We start from the raw sequence: 19,281 nt of genomic DNA on the forward strand, positions 1-19,281 counted from the left end.
GCATGAGTATTAAATAGGAAAGTCCTTGTAAAGCAGGCAGCAGGGTACATAGGACATAATGAATGGGAAGATCACTGTCAAGCACAAGTCACAGTCCCCACCTCAGGGAACTCATGGGAGAGACACACAGGGAAGGCCGTTTGGGGCAGGGCTGTAAGGGACTCTCCCCCCACCCCCGACCGCACCCGAGACATTTGAGGTGAGCATGAGGTGTGGCGATGCACTTGTTCCACGAGGAGGCTGTCCTTCAAGAGAAGAGCAGCTGAGGGCCAGTCTTGCCTGTGTCCCGCCTGGGCGTCTGCTCACCTCAGGTTGGCTCGGGGATGTTCTGGTGATTGATCTCTCTCCATCCTGGTTGCAGAAAATGCAGGGTCTCTGAAGGTCCTCTTTGGCACCCCGGAGTTCGTGGCACCTGAAGTGATCAACTACGAGCCCATCGGCTATGCCACAGACATGTGGAGCATCGGGGTCATCTGCTACATCCTGTGAGTCTCGGGCATGCGGAGAAGGGTCCCCAGGCTGCCCTGACATTGAAGGGGCCAGGGCGGGTCCTGATGGGGAGCCCACCGGAGGCAGAGAATGGCAGTCTCCCACCCCTTCCCCGCTGCCCTTCCTTGCTCCTGTGCTCCCGGTGACGTTTCCAGCCCAATGTCACACTTCTGTAGGAGTGTCCAGCTCCACACACCAAGATCCCCATTCTGGACCCCTTACCATCCCTGACGCCTTCCAGCCTGGGGCCTTTGATCAGAAGGGCAAGAATGTGGCTCTTACGTGTGATTTACCTTTACTTGTGTTCGTGGGTCTAGAGAGAAACCTCTCCTGGCTGCCTCAGGCTGGGTGGTGCTCATGCCGGGTCTTCCCCCGGGAGAGACACCTGACTCTTGAGAGACAGTCTTTGGTCAACGCCCTCTGTTCAGACGCAGCTGCCCTATGCACTGGCATGGTCCCTGGGTCCCCCTGTAGCCATCAAGGAGACTCGCCTTACTGTGTCCATTGGCTTTCCCACTGCGGTAGGATAGGAATTATAGCGGCCACGGATGTTCACGTGAGTTCTTGTTTGAGCCTCAGAACAAACCTGGGAGTGGGGTGTGGCAGGGATTCACTCTTCATTTGGCACTGAAGTCTCTGGGATCAGGGAAGCCCATGTGGCCGCCCACTTCCTACAGTCCCAGAGGGTGACTAGCTGTCCCAGCCCATCCAGCACTGACGGGTTTCCCAGGATATGAGACTTTCAGGGCTGAAGTGAGGATCATCCTGGACAAACTAGGGCAACTGGTCTCCCTCTGGGTCAGGGTCAGAGCAGTGTCTAGACACTCAGTGAATCTGCACAGTGATCACACCTTTACCCAGACCAGAAACCACACACTACCTGGCCCACAGTGCCCAGCTCAGGTTACTGCCCCAGGGGTAACCATATCCCCGTTCTGATGTCATGCACCATGTTCGCCTGTTCTTGAACTTTATATAAACGAAATCATACAGGAGGACGTGTCTGACTTCTTTTGCTCCATATTGTTTGTGAGCCCCATTCATATCACTGTGTGTGGTTGTAGGCTGTTCATTCTCAGTGCTGTGTAGTGTTCCACTGTGTGACCATCACCCAGGTTATTGATCCATTCTGCGTTGATGGGCTTTTGACTAGATTCCAGTTTAGGGTATTGTGAGTATTCTGGTGCACGTGTTTCAGTGAATATCTTTATGCATTTCTGTTGGCTGTATAATCTAGAACTAGAATTACTGGGTCATAAAAGCACTTTATTTTAAAATAAAAATTCTTTTAGGTGGAGGAACATAGTAATTTGGATAGCATGTTACATTGTTCGCTAGATTACTTTTATGGCTAAGACCTAGAAATAGGGAAGGGCATTTTGAAATGGAGAGAAAATACTTTTGATGCATGGGGCACCAGCTTGAAGGCATCTGGACAGGGATGTGAGAACAGGGGAGAGGTGTGTGTGGGAGGCAGGTGAGCAGCAGGCGTGACAGAAACGGGTCAGCCCTGCGCAGCCTCTCCAGTGTCCTGGCTCCTGCGCCCACCACTGTGGGCTGATCTGCCCTCTGAGACTTTTCCCACTGCTCTTACAGTGGGGATTGAGATCTGGGAGTCCCCCTCCCTAAGCAGGGCTCTCAGCAGAGCATGTGGTGTGAAAAACAGAAGTCGGAACCAGGTAGTTGCTTCCTCTCAGCCCCTGCTGTGCAGAATTCTGGGGCCACTGCTGGAAGCCCCCTGCACCCTCTGTCCCTCTCTTTGGAGCTTGGCTGTCTGTCTGGCAGTCCTTGTCAGGGCCACCTTCTGTGTTTGTACCAGAGGACCCCCCCATCTCCTTTGTGGGGCCAGTGAGAGATGGAGAGTTGGGGGTACAGGTGATAGCAGATTTATCACTCAGCACATATTTAGTGAGCACCTCCTAAGCGACCAGCTTTGTCCCGTAGGTTGTTCTGACTTTGCTGAAGGAACTCCTTCTCAAACCCTCAGAGAGATCAGGGCAGATCCTGTCCTGGCTCCAGAGACCTGGCCCCACTGCCCGCCCGGGTTTCCCACACAGGGCAGAGATGCAGCAGGCAGGGTGGTGGGGCCCCTACCCTCTCACCCCGATTCTGAAGGGAGATAGATTTCATGACTCTGCTGGAGACTCCTGGTGTTTGCACTCCCCATTTGGTTTCTGGCAGGAGGAGAGAGGATGGGGCACTCCAGGCCACACTTCAGTGCAATTGTGAAGACATTCTAAGCCCCACCTCCTTTTCTATCTCCCTCCCCCCATTTCCTGAGGACTTGGTGTTCCCTTACTGCCTGTGGGGACACCAGAACCCTTCTTTGTGCCCTTCCCTCAGCCCTGCTCCAGAATTCCTTCTCTCTCTCCCTTCTCCCAAGCCTCCTCGCCTATACTTTCTCCTCCCTACCATCTCCCTGCTGGACTCAGCAGCAGACTTCCCATTTCAGCTCATTTGTGAGCGTGCACCATGGTCCAGAGAGCCAGGGCCATCCCCATCTGGAGTCTCCTTCTGGGGACAGCATCTCCATGAGCTGGGGATAAGTCCCAATGCCCAAGCATCAGGGCCCTAGTCTACTCGGGTTTGGAGTCTACACAGCTTTTCAGAGGGGTCTGGTAGCTCCACCCAGGGCTGCCCCTGCCCTCTCAGCTGCTGAGCCCAGACATTCTCTCTGATTCCAGCTCCTGCTACCTCCAGGCACCCTACACCCACACCAGGCCCAGGCACCACCTGCAGGGACTTGGGCTTTGGTTAACATGACTGAACCCTGAATCTGTTTCCCAGGTCACTGCCCAAACAATACCCAGCTCTTCCTGTGGGACCTGCCCAGCCCTCTCAATCTTCCCACCACACCAGGGAATGAATATCTCAAGGCTAAAATGGGGTAAATGACTAACCCCTTCCTAAGCCTTCAGTAGTTCTGCTGGCAGATGTGTGGTCCCCTTTGCTGGCCGTTCATGCCATGGGGTCATCTGCTGCTTGAAAAACACTATAGAGAAAGTGTAGTCCAAAAGGCACTTCTGCCTTCTCTCTCCTGATGTTCTGTCCTGCAAGGAGAACAGGCCCCTGCGTCTGATTCCCTGGTGAGGTTAGGCTGCAGTAAGAGACTAAGAGTTAAGAAATTTGAACACCTTGCAGCCATTCCCTTTGTGACTCATCAGCACAAAGACCAACATCTGACCATTAAAAATTAACATGAAGTCTGTATACACTTGTGAAAGACAATGTCAAGCGAAGAAAAAGAGCATCCAAGAACTTGCCCACACTGATTACAATTTTGTAAAAAGAGACACAAAATTGGTTATTTGGGGAAGGAAAAAACTTTCCTCTGCTTTCCTAGGTTCAGTACTTGGGGGCCTGCAAATCAAACTGACAGAAGATAGATTAATGAAAACAGATTTCATTATGGACGTGTGCATAGGAATTCACAAAGAAATGTGACTCAAGGCACATTTAAAATTTGGGTCTTACTATTTTAACAAATAGAGATAAATTGTACAGAAATAACTAGAGAAAGGAAAAGGGGTTTGGAGCTTCTGGAGGGGGCAAATTGTGATAAGATGACTGGGAAATGTAGGCTAAATAGAGACTGTTTAGCCTGGTTTGATATGCAGGTGAGCCTTTTTCTCCTTCCTGGTAAGAGAATGGACAAATGGAAAAAATGGAACTTTATGTCACCTTAACAAAGAGAAATTTCTGTCCTTTGGGAGGGCAAAGAGTTAACTGCCTTCAGTTCAAGACAATCCTTATGCCCAAGTTCATATTTTGGGGTGGTATACACTGATCCCCTTCAGTTAAAAACTAGGTAAGACTAGGAAAAGAGGTGAATAGTCACGTTTTTAATGCTAAGGTTAGTATGTTTGTTGATTGAGTTGAACAACCCAACTGATGCAGGAAAAACGATGTGGGGCATGAGGAGGGCCATGTCCCAGGCTTCGGTTGAGCCCCTGGGACGTGCCCCACCAAGTGTGTGTCCTTGGCTTCACGCAGGAATGAATTCAAGAGCGAGCCACAGTTGAGTAAAGGTAGATTGATTTAGAGATACGTCAAAAGGTGAGAGAAAGGCCACGAGGTGTGGGGTTTGGGGGCTCAGATTAGAGTAAAAGTAGGTACACACTCCATAGACAGAGGAGGGGCCGTCTCTGAAGAGGGAGAGAGAGGGAGCTGCGGCCTTGGGACTGTGATGGTGCCCGTGGGCTTGTTATTCACCATGTTAATATATTACAGTTGGCGTACCACAAAGCGCAGTGTTGCCAGTTTTTATGGGCTCAGTGGCTTCATATGCTAATAAGTGGAAGGACTAGTCTAACTAGCCTGGGGAAGGGGCTGGGATTCCCAGGAAGTTGGCCATTTCCCACTCTTTGACCTCTTGTGGCTAGCCTTGGGACTGTCATGGCGCCTGTGGGCATGTTATTCACTATGTTAATATATTACAACACCCGTATAATGAAGCTAACAGTCTGCTAGAAGTCAGATCTCCCTCCATCTTGAGCCTTAAGCCCTGCTAGGGGTTGAATCTTTCACCATTCTGGTGTTAATTGCTGTGTTATTCCTTTAATGGCTGTGCCCTGTCCCCTCCCTGTCTCACAACCATACGGCATAGTTAGGCAAATTCTAACAATAAAGTCCAAAAAAGAAAGTTTTTTAAAAAATTCTGCAAAATCCTACTACCAAGAAACTAAAATTTGAACAGTGTCTTCATTATTGTGCTCTGCGTATTTTGCAACTTTTGTTTTAGAGATGTACTCTTTATCAGGGGGAGGCTAGGGGCGCTCAGGCAGGAGAGGAGGCTCGGGGTATTTGAGATGAATGGGCTGCCAGGAAGGAGGACTGCCAGAGGCCAGAGGCGAGGAGGCTCTCCCCAGCCTACCGAACATCACAGAGATTAAGCCCTATCTTTGCAGGATTACAGTTCCTAATTAGGAAAGGAGGTTTACAGAAGGAGACCTTTCAGCATTCCACAGCAGGGTTGTTTGCTTTTCCTGCAATCTTTCAGAATGCTGCAGGATGTTCCCCCTGGGTTTCAAGTGGAAAATGCAAAGACAGAAGGAAGCATGTAGCTGACAAGCAAGAGTCAGGCTGCTTCTTGATGGGACTAGGAAAGAGACGGGAAAGCTGGGAGCCCCTAGGAATTCTAGCCCAGCACCCTTGGTGTATGAGGGGACACCAAGGCCCAGAGAGGGGAAAGGAGTAGCATTTAACAGCACAGACTCAGGACTGGTAAGGTCCCACCCTCCCCTCATTGTGCTGTGACTGACTGAGAATGATTATCTCTACGCCTTCTCAAAACATAAATCGGCATCTTGCTTTAACGCACTTCAATGTCATCTACAAAATCCTATGACTCAAAAGCACAAATACGTTGATTATGGTGAGGTAATTCACACTGAAAAAGCTTTTTTTTTTTAATGAAGATTTTCACGAGGGCATCCCTCCCCATGGCAAGGTTTCCTTGCAATACTTCAGTGGATTTTGTTTTCCAAAACTTAGTTTCCAGGGACAGGGTGGATGTCATAAGCAGAGGCCTCTTGAATGTCAAAACAGCTCCTGAAGGGTTTGCATTACTGTTTATGATGATGGATTTGGGGAAAGGGATGTGAGTGATGTGAAACCTTAACTTGGAAGGTCAATGGCATGAGGGCCCTAGATCCAACTCGTGGGGCTCAGGTGGGGACAGGGCCCAGTGCAAAATTAAAAGGTGGGGTGACTTGTGCAAACATTATTAAGAATTTCAAGATGATGGCAGCAGAGCATTAAACCAAGAGTAGGGTCCTTCTAACACCCATGAGGCGTGCCCTAGGTCAGGGTGAGTGGTGGACTGGATGGTTGGTGTGAAGATGAGGTGCCCCGAGGTGAGAGGTGAGGCTAGTAAATCAGTAGTCAATTTTATTCAGCTTTGAGATGCTTCACCTTCCAAATTTTATTTGGCTTAAGCTTTGGTAAACGAGTCATTCTCGAGATCACAGACTGGTGAGGCAGTCGGGGTGAGCTGTGTACAGAACTGTAGAATAGCTCTGGTCAGGGCCCGAGCTCCTGACTGCGACCAGGCCTCCTGCTGGTGCTTTGTGCTGTGATTTACTTCATCTTCGCAGGCATGATGGTACAAAGTAGCAGTTAAGAAACAGACTCACTGGCTGCAAATCCTTGGGCAAGTGATTTAACCCCACTTAGTGCCTTAGTTTCCTTATCTATTAAACGGAGTAATGAGTTACCTGCGTTATAGCGTGGTGTTAACGCTGAATGAGTTAATCTCCTTCGGCTCTCTGCCCCATGCGTGGCCCAGTGTAAATGTCTGATGAATGTCTGCTGTCATGATGATGAGGTCATAGGAGGAGAACAGGGAGAGGTGGGAGTGGTGAAGAGGAGGAAGCTGACACAGAGAGGTCAGGGGAATTGTCCAAGGTCACCCAGCGGATGAACAGACCATGGTCCCTCTTAGGGAATCTCTCTGGTTTGGCTTAAATGCCTCAGGCACATTGAACTCAAGTGTTGCTGAACACCAGACTCACACCACGGACTCCAGATCTGCTCACGTGCACGCCCTTGCTGAGCACGCCTGGGGCTGCTGAGGGTGCGAGGGTGAGAGACGGGAGGCAGTGGGCTGGAGGGCGCAGGGATGAGTGCTGTGCCACGCGACTGTGCCGCAGGGGGGTGGGAGCACCAGCAGGAAGGGGTTCCCCCCACCCCGCCCCCACCCCAGGGACCTTGGAGAAGGTTCTGCGGGGTGAAGTTCCAGCCTGGGCATCCGGGAATAACAGAAGACAGGGAGGAGGGCCCTGCTCTGCTGTGTGGAAGTGGGAAACTAAAGAAAATGCATTCTGCCTCAGCTTCACAGGCAGGTGGTGTCAACAGGCAGGCGAAACCCAAAAATACAGTGAGCCACTGAGAGGCTGGGCCACCAAAGCCTGCGGCCATGCCCTCTTCTCTTGCAGGTGGGAGGAGTGGCAGGCGCAAGGGCTTTGGGGGTGCCCCCCCATCTGACCTCAGTGAGCACTCCCCTGAGGGGGGGACCCTCCCGGGGACCCTCCCCACTGCCTGCCCCTCTCACTGCTCTCCTGTCTCATCTCCCAGGGTCAGCGGACTCTCCCCCTTCATGGGTGACAACGATAACGAGACCTTAGCCAACGTCACCTCGGCCACCTGGGACTTCGACGACGAGGCCTTTGATGAGATCTCTGATGATGCCAAGGATTTTATCAGCAATTTGCTGAAGAAAGATATGAAGTAATGAGTTGAGATTTCAGTCTCTTCAGCTGCCCTCTTGCCTAGACCAGGGTCCAGAGGCTGGATTTCCTTTCCCTTTCGTGGGCCCCTCCTCACCTGAGGAGGGGAGGCTGGGCATTGCGAGTGTGAGGGCCAGGGAAGGGGTCTTCCTCAGCCCCTGCTCTGGGTGCCACACTCTCTGGTCTTTAGATTCACAGAAACCTCACTTGAAAAGCAACACTTACTTGACTGAGTGTTAAGGGAGAGGGGCAGCTTGTGTGAACAACAACAGCCCATTTTACTTTCCACATACAGCTGTGGCCTGTAGTAGCCCTGCTGAAACCTTAGCCCCCCTTCTGGGGTTGCAGGGAACATACCCTATTTGTGGGTCCTGAACATACTCCTAGACTATTCTGGCTGGATGTTTGTTTCATATTTATATTGTGTAAGAACTGTCTGCCTGAGTATGGCCAGGTAACTTCCACCAGTGGCCAGAGTTAGGTTGTGATCCCAGGCCACTGGGCCCAGCCACCTCCCAGCTCTGTCACTGTCCCCCTACCCACAACGGTACAGATTATGGGGTTCCCCGCCTCCACCTTCCGGGGCTGCCTGGAGCTGTGTGACTGTGTAAAACAGCTGTGCACAGTGAGAGGCCGAAGGCTGTGAGGAAAGGTCAGGCATACCTGGTGAATATTTCAGTGAGAGCAGGACGCAGGTTGGAGCTGCAGAGGAGGAGAGGCTGGAGGGGGTCCTATGTGTGGCTGGACAGAATTCCCTGGTGAGAGGAAGCAGCTGGATGAAAGCAGGAAGCTGGGAGGGGCTGTGCGTGTGCAGGGAGGGCTAGCCTGCCCCAGGGGAAGGCAGCAGCCTGGGTGTCAGGTGGGGACAGATGAGGCCGGGCCTGGCTCCAGGGGCCCCAAGGAGTTGTATTTGGTGATAGGGAGCAGCTCTAAGCTTTTCCCCAGAAGGTGCTGTTGAAATGGGTGGTGTGCCAGAGGCTGTGAAGGGGAGGGACAGCCCGACCCCACGGACAGGCAGGAGGCCCCACATACACCAGGTGACTGTGGCCTAGGTTCTCCCCTGCCTGCCTGGCCCACAGATCCCCCTGAAGCTGTCAGTCATCTTGCCCCACTCTGGGAGAAATCCTCTCTGGGTCAGGAGAGTACACTTGCTAAAGAAGTGAGGTTGGAGGGTCTCTTAAGTGGTTCTGTCTGGTTTTTCTGGTTACACACCCACTTCTCAGTCCTTTTTAGCTGGCCCAGGGCCAAGCTCCTCCAGGGGCTGCATTCCACACTCCCTGAGAGCAAGGTCTTTTTAGCATTTTGCTTTTTAGCATTTAGTCTTAGTATCAGAAGTAGGCATGACCCATGGAGAATCTGGATGTTGTGGGGATGTCTAGATTCCCTTCTGGTGTAAGGGATCCCCACTCCCAAGTTGCCTCACAGAGATGCAAACCTCTTCCTGATAGCTCTGGTCCAAGGATAGCTTTTGTCAACCAGTATTCATTCACTGAAGATTTAGTAAATGAAGTATTGAGTATATACCCTATTTTCTCATCTGACCTTGAATTTATTCAGTAATGAGCTGTGTTGGCCCTTCTGCACTCATAAAATAAATTCACCAAAGAACTGATTTTAAATAGATCAAGACACTAGATTCCCATAAACTCTTAAACTCAGCATTTCTTCAACCAGAAATCTCCATCAGCACTTTTAAAAGTGTTTTTCTATTATAAAATTAATACATGGAAATTATAGAAATTTTGAATATAAGAAAATTAAAATAATACATATTCCCTTAGCTAAAGATCACTACATTTTGCTGTATTTAACAAATTTACTTTTACTCATTTTACTACGTATGTGAGCACTTTGTACTGTGGGCTTTATTAGTCCTCTTACAATTAAGGTGATGGCCCTGAAATATTTCTAGATTCTCAGAGCTTTCAGAAGATTAAATGTGTTTCAGTGTAGTTCTAAGGTTGTCATATTTCAAAGGTTGTATGTAGGACATACTTCTTGAGTTTTAACAGGAAAATCCTGATACTCAACCGCACCATAAGACTTGAGAGTTAAATGATTCTCAAAGATTTGGGCCAAAGACAGGGAGGCAGAAGGGTTGGGCGTCCCCAATCTGCAGCCCCCGTGTGACCACTGACTGACCTCATCCTGGAATATGGCACCAGCCATTCCCAGACATGTCTGCTCCCCAACATTTACCCTCCCTAGACCCCAAGGGCTTACTGATGTTTAGGCCTTCTGAACGCTGACCTATTGTGTGTCTAGTCAGTGTAACCCAGACCAAGACATGAAAAAGGCCAGGAGCACAGTGATCCTCATCATGGTGGATGGACTGGGAGCAAGAGAGCCCTGGGCTCTGCCCTGTGTAACTAGGGATAGGTGGCCTCCCATTTCTGCTCTGACTAGCAGTGTCTGAGGTCCCCTTCTGCTCAGAAATCCTCTGATCTCTGCCTCCATCAGAAACCGCTTGGACTGCACCCAGTGCCTTCAGCATCCATGGCTAATGAAAGACACCAAGAACATGGAGGCCAAGAAGCTCTCCAAGGACCGGATGAAGAAGTACATGGCAAGAAGGAAATGGCAGGTAACGAGGGGTCACTTTGGACTGGGATGTTGCCCCTCATAATTGCTTTACTCAAGCCACTCTCATTCCCAGCTTGCCCTCCCCTCACTCCAAAAATGTTTAAGTTTGTTTCTGAAATAGTCTGGGACCCAGACTGACATTTCATGTCTTCATGGCTAAGGATAAACAATGTCACCTTTAGGACTGTTTAGCAGGCCTGGAGAATTCGATCTCTTTATATACCTTGTGATGGTCTTAAATTTCTTTACAGTGAAGGAGGTGGGCACATGATCTACAAAGAGAGACATGGCCCCTGCGCCCTAAGGAAGGTGTATGTTACTAGCTACATGTCCTTAGGCAAGTTACATAACCTTGATGTGCCTTCGTTTTCTCACCTGTGCAGTGGGGATAATAGCGGTACCAACCTCACAGCATTGTTGTGAGAAATATGTGAGATAATCTTTATCTGGCCTTTAGCACATTGCCTGGCACCTAATAAGTGTTCAAAAATGAGATCAGTAGCCAGTGTGTATGGAGAGCTGGCCATGCATCAGCTCAACACTCAAACCACTTTCTATGTATTGTCTTTTAATCCTGGGAGGCAGGTACTGTCATTATCCCCAGCTCTCAAACAAATGAGGCAGAGAAAGATTAAGAAAGTCACCAAGGATCACATAGCTAGTAAGTGGGAAAGCTGGGACTCAAACCCAGAGCCTGGCTCCAAAGTACACAGTCCTAATGATACACAGTTTAATGACACAAATTGCCTCTGACTGTTAGCAGATGGAGAAAATTATCATCCAAAACCATAGGGAATTTATCATCTATTTTATTTTTATTATCACTATGAGTATTATAAAATTCCTAGGCTACTGGAGGGCACGTGGTTTCTATACTCAAAGAATGTATAGTGTAACAGGGACCTGAAGCAAATAGACATAAAAGGACATAACACACACCAAGAATTATAAACTATCAGTATAGCTTTCCATACCCATATATGTGAGTGCGGACAGAGAATGAGCCAGTCACAGCAGAGTTGGATGTGGTTGTGAGGAAATGCTGCCAAGGGCAGGAGTTTGAAATCGGCTGTGGAACATGGCTGGAACACAGAGCAGAGGGGATTATAGCACAGATGGAAGGAATGGCTCAGGGTGGGAACCCGGCCTCACCTGGGTCATGCTGGCCTGGCAGGAGCAGTGTTTTAGTCGAGCATTCAGGAGACCTGGGCATTGAGACCTTGTCTTTGTGACAGAGAGAAAGGAAATCACCATTTTAGGGGACACTGGTAATTTGCCACACAAATTACACAGTCACACACTGTGGTGACTAAACCACGGTTCCTTCGAAAAGTCCAAGTTCACCCAAAGGTTGAAAGGAGCAGAGGCAAGCAAGGGGCTTCAGGTATGTGGGTCTCTCAGCCTGGCTCCCCCGCAGTGGGGGCCAGTTCTTGGTAACTGCCCCCCTGCTTTCCCCCCACATGAAGGTGGGGTGGATCTCCTGGCCTCCCTCATGAGTACCTGGTGAGCTGGAACACCTGTGCTGCTTGCTTTACCCTCTGGTGCCATTAGGATCCAATGAAATCAGAGTAGCAAATATTTTCTAAAAACAAAACAAGGGGGCCACAAAATCAAAGGCTGGCTTTATTAATGATCCTGTGGTCAGTAGATCTCAAGAAACAGCGATAATTCTGGAACGGATAGGGTGGCTGCGGTGGGGGTGGGGCAGCCCTCAGAGCAGGCAGTCTCACTGGTTTTGGCTTGGATGAGGCTGTGGGTTAAGGGGCAGCCTTTATCACTTCTGGCTTCTGTGAGAATCCACACATCTGCTGGTGAACCAGAGCCAGGAAGAGCCTAAACCCAGGGGATAGGCGCAGAGAAGAGATAAGGAAATGAGAGAGGAAATAAATAGAATTTTTCAGTCAGATGGGTCAAGGAACTGTAATTTGTGCTGATATTTTAATCACTTAGGTTTTTTCTGGTGTTTACAGTGTCATTAGCCAGAAAACCCTTTTGCTGGGAATGAGAGGAGAAAGAAAAGGGTATAATTCAGAGAAGGAACCCTAATTTCCTATTTTAATATAGGCAGCAACATTTGGAAATGGTTTTTCCACAGAAACAGCAGTTAGGTTTCACAAAATTACATAGAAAAGTAGTCTACAAAACCCCATTCAACACATCATATCCCTGAAGCATAATTTCACTGGTAATGGTTCAGCTGCATCTGACCATCTTGTGTTACATTTCTTCCTTAGGAAAATGTTTTCCACATTTTATACTCTGGGACCTTAGTTATCAGGACCTTTGCACCCCTGGAATAGGGGGTTCCCTCTCAGAACAGCTGAGGTTCCGTGTGATGGGGCAGAGTGGAGGGGAATAGAATGGGGTGCACTGTGGCAGAGAGAGGGGGCCAGAACAGGCACAGGGGGCCCAGAACTCTCTGCAGCTGCATGAGAGAAGGTTCCATTATCATTCTGGTGTGGTTTTCACAAAAGAGGAAGTAACATGAGAACACATCCCTACAAGCAAGGCAATGTATAGATGACTAATCACATTATTGATCTTAGAATGAAGTTACTCTGATAGAGGGCAGGTCTTTTATTTATATCAAAAGAATCTTTAAAATACATGGTGGTGAGCAGTAGCACTGAGGGTGGATAAGTTGAGCAGGACAACAGGGCTTCTGCAGGCAAAACCAGAAGCAAAGGAGTAGGAATTGGAGACCTGTGGGCAGCCGACTTTATTTTCCAAGAGCCACAAAGGCCTCACTAGTATGGAACAAAGGGCCCTAGGGAAGAAAGCTTTTGACTCAGTATAGCACAGAGTACTCTTGGCCATCATGTTTGGATAATATGCATTCTCAGGGCAGATTGCAGTCTTGGGGCTGTTGGTGTGTGCGTAGGGCCTATGACGGCTGGCTGGCTCTAGGGCGATCACCTTGCCCAAGTTTGCCAGGCACTGTCTCAGCTTCATCCCTGAAAGACCCTCATCCTGGGAAATACCTCAGTCCCTGGCAAACCAGGCTGCTTAGTCACGCTTGCTGGTTCTCCCAGGGGAGGGAGTCTGTGCTGCATTAGGGAAGCCATTACGAACCCTGCCTGCCTGGAATACAGGAACCCAGCCTTGGCAATTGCCCTCAAACAAGAAAAAGACTTTCTCAAAACAAGGATAGATCTTACCAAGAATTGAAGCTTTCTTTTTTGATGTTTTAAAAATTTCCAAAAATCTTGGTCAGTAAAGCAGCAACCAATTTTTAGCTCAAAGGCATAAAACTGGAAGGCTAGAACATACAGATAGATTTCTTTCCCACTGCTGACAAATAACTTCCCTACCAAGATTTTTTTCATAAATCAATTTCCAAAGAATGACTTCTGATGTAGGTTATTTTAAGATTTTCCTTATCAAGCACATTTCTCCCTGTTTTAGAAATAATGTGCTCTATCACTCCATCTGATGGACAATCTCCCCCTACGTGTAGTCTATTTGTATGTTACTGTGTATCTGCTACCTCCTCTGAAATACTGTAACTCTTTTATTTGCCTTGTTCTGGAGCTTCACATTAGTCATTTTATTAACAGAAGAAGAAAGACTTCATCATTCCACCCTGTACAGTCCTGCTACTTGCAGTCCAGGTGTTGGGGATTAGGGAGCCCATAGCCTCAAGGGGAGCGTTCCCAGCAACAGGTTCTCGAGTCTAAATCACAGTCTTTCTGTAGAGACTGGAGCTGCAGGGAGATTTGAATCTTCTGGTCTAACCATGAGGCCCAGAGAAGGGAACTGACTGGCACAAGGTCACAGAGTAATCAATTAGTGGTTAGAGAACTAACCTGTTTCTTGTTAGGAGTGAACCCTCTGAGCTTAGAGACACCCTGCCCAGGGCAAACCCATCTGTGTTGGATGAAGGGAATGGAGAGCTGAAAAGGGCGGAGTCTGAGAGTTTGGCTGGTTAGGAAGCAGTCTGGTTTTACGTGGACTCAGTTGGGAGGGCTGCGGTGGCTGGCACCACCTCCTACCTGTTCCTGAAGTCAGGGTATGCTCCCCTGGGAAGAGCTGGGTCTCTCCACACTCCAGCTAGCAGGACAAACAAATCAATGATGTCACCAGTAACAGCCTCACCCAGAAGAGCACGGGAAGCTGCTGAATGGTCTCTGTCTGCATTCTCTGCATGGCCACAATGACTCTGCCCACAGTTAAGTTGGTCCGTCATCATCTCACACCTTCTCCCCCACCCCCGTCCCCCGGGGGCTCCCTGGCTTCTTTGCAGAGTGACCCAGCTTCCCCGCGGTTTTTACAGAGGGCCGGAAGCATAACACACAGCGATGTATGTGAGAGGGTGGATGGCCAGAGGACAGGGCAAGATGGAACGTCTGTTCAGAGTGCATGAAGATAGTCTGCAGCCAGGATGGGATGTGACAAAATGGGGGCAACTGTGGTCACAGCAGTAGGTCTCTGCTTAAACCACACTTACACACAGTTTTCTGTATGATTCCTTAGCACCCTGAAATTCCTTACTTTTGAAATAATCTTTTTACTGAAGCATATTGGCTTTCCAGATACTCCAAAATTGTGAGGCTTCCCTGAAATACTTGAGTGCATGAAGTTAATTCAGCAGGAAAATGCTTTGTCGGCACAGTTTGAGGGCCAGCGGGGAGTGCCAGCCGTTTGCCTGTGTACAAGCTGTCTCCTTCCTCTCTCAAAACCCAGTCTGTGGTGACATCTACTTTCTGGACGCACAGCATCTGGATGCCTGAAAAGATGCTTCAGGTGCAGGGGTGGAAAGCGCTGCTTATGCCTTAGTTTCTTATCTTAGTCACTCCATTGGCCTTAGAAAAGGGGTGAGAAACTTTACCTAAAGGTGAGAAACACAGTTGAGTGTTATTGGGGACTCCTTGACCTAAGTCTTATGCTTGGTAGAGTTTTCAAATGCAAAGAAAATGTTCATCTTAAGTCCTGGCATCTGTTTCAGCAGAAATTCTGTCCTCTCCCAAGGCGCTGCCACTCAGAAAAGCAAAGTGCTGTGCTTTTCATGTCTTCAGGTTCTTTTTAATGCTGGGGTGTGCATCTGGGAAGAACACCTCTCTGGAGCTTCACTGGGTATTCACAGACTTGTGCTGGGCCTAGCCAGAGTGTTTCTCAAAATCTTTAAGGTATCTGAATCTTAAACAGAACTAAATGAGACCTTGCAGATCATCTTGTCCAACCCTCTCCTTAAACAGAGAAGGATACTGAAGCCCAGAGAGGTTAAGCAACTTGCTCATGGTCAATAGAATGCCTTTTTTTTTTTTTGCAACAGGACCTGTGGGATCCGTAGTAACTCTTCTCTTGACCAATTAAAATCATATCACTAGCATTGTTTTACGAGAAACAGCCCCACTGGGCCCCGTCAGCAATAAGTCTTTGGAGCTGTCTCAGCCTGCAGTTGCTTTATATAAACTATCCCTTTTATGGGAGTTGAAGCACAGTATGAAAAGGGTTTTTGTCTCATGTTGACCTTGTTTAGTCACATTAAGGCACACATTGGTTCCAGGCCCCATTCCATTCTCTGAACATCTTCCGACACGCTGATAGTGCTGAGCAGAGCAAGGCTGGGCTCACTCCTCTGGCGGAACCTCGGCGCTGGGGAAGCCCTCGTTCCAGGGACAGCTGCCTCTCCTGGGCTGGGCTCTTCTCCCTGAGCCCCGCTGCCCACTTGGAACCAGGGACACTGCGTGAGTCCAACGCCAGTGTCTATTTTTCAGAAAACAGGCAATGCTGTGAGAGCCATTGGAAGACTGTCCTCTATGGCAATGATCTCAGGGCTCAGTGGCAGGAAATCCTCAACAGGATCACCAACCAGCCCGCTCAATGCAGAAAAACTAGACTCTGAAGGTAAGGAGCTACAGGAAGATTTTCTCCAGCCAGTTGGTGAGAAAGGAAGTTAGGGATGGAGGGGCATTTAGAGGCTTTTTTGTGGGGGTGGGGGTAGAGGGGAATTGTTTTTTGGTTTTTTTATAACACAATTTACAAGGAAAAATTCAGAAGTACTTTTACATTGCTCTGACAATAATTGATAAGTTTAGTAATTACTCTTTGCTTCACCTTAGGTTTAACAACTTTTGAAAGTTATTATTTGTCTAATAGAAACAGGTGATCTCTGCTTAGCTTTTCTCTATATTTTACATAAGAATTAGGAGAGGCTTTATTAAAAGCTTTCTTTTTTTCTCATTGCAAAAGCAATACTTATATAATGGTAGGCAAACATAAAGTAAAAAACACATATTGTAGTGTACTTTTAAGAAAATCCTTCCTGTTTTTTTAACCATGTCTCTGTGGTTTTCTTTTAAACAAAAGTTAACTCGTACAGTCCATGTTTGTTTGGTATTTTTCATATGCCAAAACATGTCGTTTGAACTGGGTAGACAGATTGACAAGGCCCTTCCTAGAGACCAAAAGGGTTAGTAACTTGCCCACCGTCTTTGAGATACTGCCCCATCCATCTCCTCAGTGAAGGCCTCGGCTTCTTCCTGCTTCAGATGCGTGCAGGGTCTGGCCCTTACCATCTTGAGGTGCCGCCTTGGCTGGAGACACCCCTCCACCTCCCGCTGCCTCGTGCTTTTGGTATCCAAAGATGAGAGGCTGAGTCTAGATCCCTTTGTGCACAAGACAGGGTAACTGGCAACGTGGTCTGCTGAGCTGTTCTGATGCAGCTGGGGACAGAGTCTGCTGCACATGGGCCTGATCCCTCCCGATCTACCCTTGCCACTCCCCAGATGACCCAGCAATAGCCTAAAGAAGGAGAGGATCAGGAGCCCCTCCAAATTATGGCTTTTCCCTGGACCAATCCCAAACCGTGGTCCACGTCACACAATGTGAAGGCAGTAGATGTGTGTAGAATAGAGCCACTGGCAAGTCGAAGATGCCTCTAGGACCTGGCTCTTCCCTTCTGGGAGCAGATGAAGGGCCTGCTGCTGCTGGAGGAGGACAAAGGGGTAGAGATCAGGATGGCTGGTGTGGTTCCGTCCTTCTTAGATACCCTCAACTGAATCCTGAAGCAGTATGAAATGCAGCCAAAAATCCTTTTTAAAGATTATTTCCTTTTTCAATGTGTCAGCATAAGGGAAGGGGGAGTCCAAACATTTCCCCAGTTTGGTTGCAGTTCTCTCTTCTGCCAAAGTCATTTGGCCACAGGCCAGCCTGTCCCGAGGAGAAAGGTGTGCTTATGATTCAGTCCTCTAAGCTGCATTATCTGCCAAATTATAGCAACTGAAAAAAAAAGTCAGCTCTTTTAAACCAGGGAAGAGGAGAGAAGGAATGAAGAAATGACCCCATCCTCTTTCCTGTCTTCTAGAAGATGTTGCCCAAGCTTTCCTTGAGGCTGTTGCTGAGGAAAAGCCCCATGTAAAACCCTACTTTTCTAAGACAATTCGTGACTTAGAAGTTGTGGAGGGAAGCGCTGCTAGGTTTGACTGCAAGATTGAAGGTAAGTTTGTAGCTGCTCTTCCCTTATTACCAAAGGGGCACGGCTGGCTGGGAGGCCCCTACTGTGGGCCCTCGGCGAGACAGCAGTTCTGGAACAGACAGGCTGGGAGGGAAAGCGGGTCAGGAGGAGCTGGCCCACTGCAGGATTACTGCCATTCAGGGACTCTCTGAGGGCACATCTGATATCTACCGACTTACATCGGCCGCTAGACCCAAGTTCAAAGTGGTTTATCACGGACCTGTTTGGTTATGGAACATGCTTAACAAAATGAGTTTTTTGAGTTTCTGGGAAGCATGTGAACCACCCACAAGAGGCTCTCAAAGGAAGGCTGGCACTAAGAGCATACGATGCAGAGCTCTGCATCTGCGGCTGTGTGACCACAGGTGGTGATCTAACTCTCCTGAGCCTCAGGCACTCACCTGTAAGACGGTGTCTGATGCTCTGAGTGGCTCTGGGGACTCTGTGAGATGGCATATCAGGAAAGGATAAACATTTCACGTCTTTTAAAGACGTCATAGAGTCAAGGGAAAAGTTGTGAGACTGGTAAGTGCAGAGAGCGCCTGCAGTGTGACTTCAACGGGGGAAGTTGGGATCCAGGCGCCTGTGCTGTCTTCCCCATGCCTCCCTGCCTGCCAGAAATAACATGGCCATAGAGTCATGAGTCATTGGAGCTCAAGGGACCCAAAGGGATCTCAGTATAGCACCTGAGAAACTCGTGGTGTTGGTGACACATAGCATTTCAGTTTCCACAGACTGCAATGTTCTAGAAAGATAAGAGGCATGACAAGATAGGCCTCTTTGCTTCCAGTCTGTGACTGTCATGTGTCAACCAGAGTGGAGGGCTGGGACCCACTTCCCCAAGGCAGCACAGCACAGGACAGCAGTCAGAAGAGACCACGCCTCCCACTTTGTCAGTTTTTCCAGCAGTATGACTAGATAGTGCCTTTTGGGTAAAGTAACCCAAGGGTAGGAATGAAAAAACAATTTTCTCTTACATCACTATATTATCAACATGCCTTGTAAATGCCTCACCTACCATAATCTTTCTCTTTTTTCATTCAATTTTTTATAAAGTGAATGTGCTACCTTTGCTAGTGTGGAAGTGCTCAGATTCGGGGTGTGCTGAGAGCTCTGGGGCCACTGCTTATAGCTCTCACCATCACTATCCTTTGGGTCTTATGAAGTTCTTTACTTTTTCCTTACTGATTTTTTAGAAAATATTATATCATAATAATTATCATCTTTTTGCTTATTTTTCTCTTTGAGATTATTTTCTTGGTATTTGCATTACTTCAACTGGAATGCTGAGGAGAAATTTAAGCATATGGATGCTGTTTTGATAAAAACAAAATTCTACTTGAAAAGAACGTTAGAATTTTAAGTTCTTATGTGTACTTTTTATTCTGGTTGGGGCTACAATTTTGTCCTGTAGAACTACTACAAAATTTAAAAACAGGTCAGTTAGAATTATGATATGTTTTTAAAGGCATAAAATATCTATTTTTAATGCTGAAGTTTGCAGCATTAAACATGACTAATGCATAA

General features: G+C 48.2%; 1 protein-coding gene and 1 long non-coding RNA gene across 7 annotated transcripts in view; one reads left to right on the forward strand and one right to left on the reverse strand.

The window, feature by feature from the left end:
- The window catches only part of MYLK (myosin light chain kinase), a 199,522-nt gene that overhangs the window by 177,513 nt on the left and 2,728 nt on the right, over nucleotides 1-19,281 (forward strand). For 4 of the 6 annotated variants that reach the window (XM_031454585.2, XM_064494515.1, XM_064494504.1 and 1 more), the window contains 5 exons: nucleotides 362-485; nucleotides 7,564-7,716; nucleotides 10,176-10,299; nucleotides 16,016-16,145; nucleotides 17,605-17,736. In XM_031454585.2, the coding sequence (XP_031310445.2) occupies nucleotides 362-485; nucleotides 7,564-7,716; nucleotides 10,176-10,299; nucleotides 16,016-16,145; nucleotides 17,605-17,736 (663 nt within the window). The remainder of the gene's footprint in view (nucleotides 1-361; nucleotides 486-7,563; nucleotides 7,717-10,175; nucleotides 10,300-16,015; nucleotides 16,146-17,604; nucleotides 17,737-19,281) is intronic. The other 2 variants (XM_064494510.1, XM_064494516.1) reach the window with 1 other exon arrangement.
- The window catches only part of LOC135323066 (uncharacterized), a 48,516-nt gene that overhangs the window by 4,713 nt on the left and 24,522 nt on the right, over nucleotides 1-19,281 (reverse strand). The window lies entirely within an intron of this gene.

The sequence above is a fragment of the Camelus dromedarius genome, chromosome 2, assembly GCF_036321535.1.
Source record: "Camelus dromedarius isolate mCamDro1 chromosome 2, mCamDro1.pat, whole genome shotgun sequence".
Taxonomy (NCBI): Eukaryota; Metazoa; Chordata; class Mammalia; order Artiodactyla; family Camelidae; genus Camelus; species Camelus dromedarius.